This window comes from Buceros rhinoceros, unplaced genomic scaffold, assembly GCF_000710305.1.
Source record: "Buceros rhinoceros silvestris isolate BGI_N320 unplaced genomic scaffold, ASM71030v1 scaffold28054, whole genome shotgun sequence".
Taxonomy (NCBI): domain Eukaryota; kingdom Metazoa; phylum Chordata; class Aves; order Bucerotiformes; family Bucerotidae; genus Buceros; species Buceros rhinoceros.
The window spans coordinates 50204-56273 of NW_010410498.1; the positions used below are offsets into that span (position 1 = coordinate 50204).

Sequence of the window (6070 nt, forward strand, 5' to 3'; positions counted from 1 at the left end):
TTTTTTTTTTTTTTTTAATATCTGTAGATTTTGGAGGGAAAATAAGTTCTTTTTATTTAGTCCCTTGCAGTTCTCCCCTCAATCTTGATATTCAGGTACCTCAGGTTACTTTTGGATGAGCCACCAAAGATAAGTGTGAAGTTTTCATGCTTTATAGATACCAAGAATCAGTAAGTGGACCTGGTCCACCTTCTTTGGGGTGGAACTGCCAGCTTAATGTAAGAAATGTCAATACATTTGGTATTTTAAGCTACCTTTTTTTCCTGTCACGATGTAAATAAACTTGATTCATGTTAAGGGCTGGATGCAGTTGTTAAAAAAATTGGTCATTTTTATTTTTGAGCTTAATTGGTGCTTTGCAGAGGTCTTGCCTTCAACGTTTCATGGAGAAAAAATGCACGGCCGTTCTCCCATGGTTGCCTCTCTCTTTCAGAGGCCTCCCCAAGGAATTTTGACAGCCTGTGGTGAGAGTTTTGGTACTGATCAGAACCTAGGCATGTGGTTATGAACTAAGATCTGCTGGTGTTGAAGATATTTTGCTACACTGGCAGCAAAGTTGGCCAAAGTTTGACTACAGCAAAGCAGCCAGTCCACAGCCTTTCTTCTCAGGGGAAAGTATTTGCCGTCTTTATTTTCTCCTGCACACTGCCAGTCATTCTGCTTGTCGTTATCGTGTTTTACATCGTGTGACTTTTGCAGTCGATTGTATTTCACAAGGAAAAAGAGCAGGGAAGCAAACTGAATTATAGCTAGAGGAGTTCAGGAGGATAAGAGGCTCTTACAGCAGTATGGGGGTGCGGGTGGGGTAGTGGAGAATATCCATTAATTAATGAGGTGAATTAAATTGTGATGATTCTAAAATGGCTGACTTATTTAACTGCTTTGTAAATTGATCTTTTAAACAGGGTGAGTTTATTAAAATATTGTAAAAAGAGAAAATAACTGAAGCCCCGCTTAAATAACAGTTCTAAATAATATTACTGTAGTTACTCATTAAAAAGCAGTAGATAATTGGCAGTGTTGGAACATGTTCAATAATACCATGTTTTGCAATATTTATTTTGGGTTTTTAATGGAAAATTCCCAGTTTCTGCAGTTGTTTTCAATATATAAAACTCAGAAGCATTGTTTCTAGAGCTCATGGTTCTGTGGAAAAGCACATGAAAATGCGACTAGCTCAGAATCAGGGAGAACCAATAAGAAGTTGTCAGATGCACTGTATGCTGTGTATATAAGTATAAGCAAGGCAGTTTTTACATCCGTGTGTGACATTAGTGACACCAGCAGTGAGATTCCGTATCTGATTTTGGTGGTGTTCCCTTTATAAGTATTGAGAAATTACACAGCAGCTGTTTGAAAGGGTTGGAGAGCTAAAAGAATAGTTCGCACAGACAGATCATTTATTCAGCATTTTGGGGTTGGTTTTTTTTTTCAAATTGCCAATATTTTCCCAGTGATTGTGTTAAACATAGTATAACAGATTTAATTCAACAGTAGGTTTACCTTCTGCAGGCCTTTTAGAAGCAGTCCACAGATTAACGTAGAGCACAAGTTCGAAGTCATTGAGTATCTTATTCGTGCGGCAGAGGATGGCCTTGTCCACCAGCCCTTGCATCCCTGGGCAATGCAAATGACTGTGCGTGCACAGCAGGTCCCCACTGCATCAAAGTGGGACGACTTGGAGGACAGATCACGCCCCCACGTAGAGCCACGTGCGACAGAGGGCCGACCATTTCTCCTGCGTCAAAGAGCTCTGCAGTTCATTATGTGTAATTCACTAGTAATTCACTAACGGACACTTAGGATTCACTAAAGGATTATGTGTAATTCACTAAAGGAGATTAATTTGGCCTGAGAACTCGGATCTAGAAGCTCAGTCCTGACATTTTAGACAAATTAGTAATCACACCTAAATTTGAAAGGGAACGGCTGGCCATGGCCACAAACCACTGCAGGAAATGCTAAGTTCTGTGGTGCTTGACATTTTTGAAGCCATCTGGAAAGTCATACTTTTGTCAGATGCAATTTTTTCGGTTCACAGGGCTACAAGGACAAATGTTTTGTGTTTCTAGGTCTGTGACAAATGGGAGATTAAGCTAGAAAATCTAAAATATGCTAAAGTATTAAACGTTGAAGAGTCAGTAAAGTAGGAATTTTGAGCAGAGGTAGTTCGGGGTGGAGGTTTTGGTTCATTAAATTCTCTTCTTCACCAAAGTAGTTGGGTACATGAAACTTGATGTTGACAGATAAATGATCCAGGAAATGGTGACATTAGAAATACAGGTAGGATATGTCACAAATGGGTTTATCCCTAAGGAAAGGTACATCTAGTGAAAACCATCTCAAGGCCAGGTGTTAGAAGAGATTTTGTATTTGAAAACCATTCTACTCAGAGCTGATGGGGCTTTCAGGCTGCATCGCCGTTTGTCAGTAAGTCAGTGTGACACTTCTTACGAAGCTTGGAGGAAAGGACTGAGTGGCCTTGCCTCCCTCAGTGCAGAGGCCAAACCTAGAACATAGTGTCTGTTTCCAAATGCCCCTTGTCAAGCTCTGAACGTCTCAGTCTGAGCTGCAACTTCCAAATTTTAGTCGTTGCAATTCCAGTCAGTTTCTAGTCTAATGCTACGTTGGCTGCCGTGCCCTCCTTTTAGCAGAATAATCTGGGTGCTTGTCTTTTAAAATTTAAAATGGTTCATACGTTTTCAGTAATCAATTGTCCAAAGGACAGCACATTCCCGTTGCAGTGAAGCACTTTACAGGACTGTAGTCGGTCTGTCTTCTCATATAGTCATTTTCTTGGATGGGAGTCATCCCCTTGCTTTGACCTCCTGCTTCCTTCTCCCATGTACACACCACTGAAACAACGAGAGGGGCTCAATAGTTGCCTGATGAGGCCATAGGATAGTGCTTCTTCTCATTTCTGTATTTTCCAGGCTTTCAAATGCCATTTGTGTGAATTCTTGTGTCCTGGTTTGTAGCACTGTGTCTGCTCGGCTACACTCCAGCTGCAGCTCTACTAAGCGAGTCAGTTCTTGGTGCTGTTCTTCAGCCCCAAGGCCACTTGGCCACATCCATCCTACCAGAACCTCTTAGCCTTGCGTCCAAAAACAGCGTTTGTGGTTTCTGCTCTGTGCAAAATCTTGAAAAAAGCCTGTGAATTGCTCAGGAGTGCACTGGTTGTGCCAAATGTAGTTCCAGAGATTTAATAATGCCGCAGACAGCTGCGTGTAGATGCTAAAGTGCCTCTTCCTGGACACTGTTTAATTTACTAGTACTGGCGTGTCTCTACCCTCTGACTCAAGGACAGACGTGTTCCCATTCCCTGCTCAGGTCTGTGGTGCGAGATGCTACTCCCCTGAAGAGATTCTCTCGCTACACCCCCAAAATCTACAGGCTTCATTTACTTGCTGTTATTCATCTATCTGAAAAAAGACTAAATGCAGCAACTGAGAAAGTTTTGTCACTCCGTGGCTCCTGTTGAGTACGTCTCTGTGCCAGTGCAGAAATGGAAATAAGGAGTGATCTTCAAGATTTATGGAGAGAAATAGGCAGCCCTGTCCCTGGAAGGTCTAGCTTAGTTGTGACAGCCATCATCCCTCTTTGTTTTCTTAAGGTCCTTGGAATTCTTATTTGACTTACCTGCGGCTGGTGTTTTGTCTGCTCTCGCTTGTGGGGATCGTACATAGCTGTGTCATGTCTCCTGGAGTTTGAGTGATCTCTCCACCCTGCTCTCCTGCAGGAATTGTAATAAACCCTTGGCTCATAAGATTCACAAGAGGGATGGAAAAAGCCTTTATCTCTTTGCCAAGTTCTGTCTGCCCTCCATCTGCCATCCCTTCTTCTCAAGATCTTGAGTTCTGCAGGAGGTAATCCTGTCATTTCTATGTCATTTGGATCAATAGTGAGGAGACTCAGGAAGAAAAAGAGATTTAGGGAGCATACTGTGATTTTTCAGTTCTATTTCTGGGCTTTGCAGCAAATACATGTTCATTGTTCTGTACTTGGAAGTTTAGGAGTTAATGCTTTTGATAAGCCACCATGATGACAGAGTTACGTGAGAAGCCTGCCTGTTGGAGGGGAAAGGCTGTAGACTTATTTCTTTAAATGAAAGCTCAGTAGTAATTGGATGTGCTGCTCTTTCCTTGTTAGGGCAGACGATCTGTGACAACATTCCAGGTTCAAAAGTTACTAACTTCAGAAATGGGACTTCAGTCAAATCAGCTTTGGTCCTACAGGCCGCTAGAACTTCCGCTAGGTGTGTTTTTATCTTCTTTTTATCAAGGTAGCAACAAAAAGTTAGGGCAGCTTGAACTCTTTGTGCTAAAGAATTGAAAGAGTTGAGATTAATGAAGTTCATGTCATAACTGGTTAAATCTTCTCCAGAAAAAACTTGGCCTCTGGCCTCAACCAAGCAGTTTTGGCATCTGAGGTTTCTGTCTGGTGGATACATAGTTATGGGCAAAACTTGTCTGAAATCTGAAGTTGCAGCCTTAGTGGCTGAGCAGCCACTGTCTCTCTGTAGCAGCGGTTTATCAAAAGCAGCGAGGTACTAACCACAGGTTTATTGTGGAAGGTATAGGGAATGCTAATAGAAGAGAGAAATGCTATTTGAGCACTTCAAAGAGAAGAAGCCCTTCTGCTACGCAGTGAGACTAGCATTCATGAGATGTTGCCTGCTGGGCTTGTTTGGAAGTGGATTCTTGGACTGCCAGCTCTGTCATGTGTGTGACTTAGAAGTTTTGGACCAGAATTGATCTTTCCTGCATATCAGTTACTTTCCACGTACCACAGAGAACTGTTGAACTGAAGTATTTGCTTTTACATTTTTACCTTGTTTTTAGTCTGCTGGAAACCATGTCTCACTACACAGACGAACCAAGATTTACCATAGAGCAGATAGACCTGCTTCAGCGCCTGAGACGTACAGGAATGACCAGACATGAAATCCTCCATGCGCTGGAAACCTTGGATCGTCTTGATCAAGAGCATAGTGACAAATTTGGAAGAAGGTCTAGCTACGGAGGCGGTTCCTACAGCAACAGCACCAACAATGTCCCAGCATCTTCCTCTACAGCCACAGCTTCAACACAGACCCAGCATTCTGGGATGTCCCCATCACCGAGCAACAGTTACGACACCTCCCCACAGCCTTGCACTACTAATCAGAATGGGAGGGAGAGTAACGAGAGGTTGTCCGCATTCAATGGGAAGATGTCACCTACCCGCTACCCACTTGCAAACAGCTTGGCTCAAAGGTCATACAGTTTTGAAGCTTCTGAAGAGGACTTGGACATTGATGACAAAGTGGAGGAACTGATGAGGTTAGTAGAAGTCTTTGTACAAAGTTTGGAAAGTCAGAGAAGTCCCTCAGAAGAAATCTGCATGTTGGAAGATTGCTGTAGTGGTGATGGGTATGATCAAGAAAGCAGGAACTGCTTTAGGCGGCTCTTCCCTGCTGGTTCCCTCATGGTCACCATCTCAGTACCTCTTAGACTTGTGTAGGCAACCCCTGGCCATGAGTAGGTATCCCACAGTCTCTCTACTATTGAAATGTGTACCAAAAATTGAAATTGATGTTAGTGCACTAACTTTCCCCCCTACTTCTATACCAAAGACCTCTGAGTGTCAATTCACATGACTCCTCCTCCACTGCCTCATACCAGTTTCATTTCCTTCCGTATGTAGGAGGAGTAGGGAATCTGCTTGGTTAATGCTTTCACAGGGATCTGCAGAGCATTATGTTACCTGGTTATGGTTTGTGGCAGGGGCTGACTCTGGGCTCCGCCCAGTCTGCAGATGGGAGTAGGAGAATACAGATAATGAAGGAGAAGCAGAAAGCAGAAGTCTTCAGTGAGAGCCAGCTGGGCTTTTTTTTTTTTTTCTCCAGACTGACCTTCCTTTACTTTCAGCAGCTTTCTCTTCCACATGATGGCAAAGATGAAAGGAGGGGATTATACTGCTGAGGATGAAAGTCAGAGCCACTGGGCTTGATAGCAAAAAGAAATAAGAGAAAAGGCCAAACATCTCAAAACAATTTGGGTCATAATGTTAGAATGTCTTTCCCCGCCCC

General features: G+C 42.9%; 1 protein-coding gene across 1 annotated transcript in view; it reads left to right on the forward strand.

Moving 5' to 3' along the window:
• Window positions 1–5321, forward strand: part of LOC104493042 (homeobox-containing protein 1-like) — a gene marked incomplete at its 3' end in the record, with an annotated part of 13030 nt that extends 7709 nt beyond the window's left edge. The window contains exon 2 of the mRNA XM_010135655.1: window positions 4842–5321. Within this exon, the coding sequence (XP_010133957.1) occupies window positions 4842–5321 (480 nt within the window). The remainder of the gene's footprint in view (window positions 1–4841) is intronic.
• Between the last annotated feature and the right edge of the window lie 749 nt (window positions 5322–6070).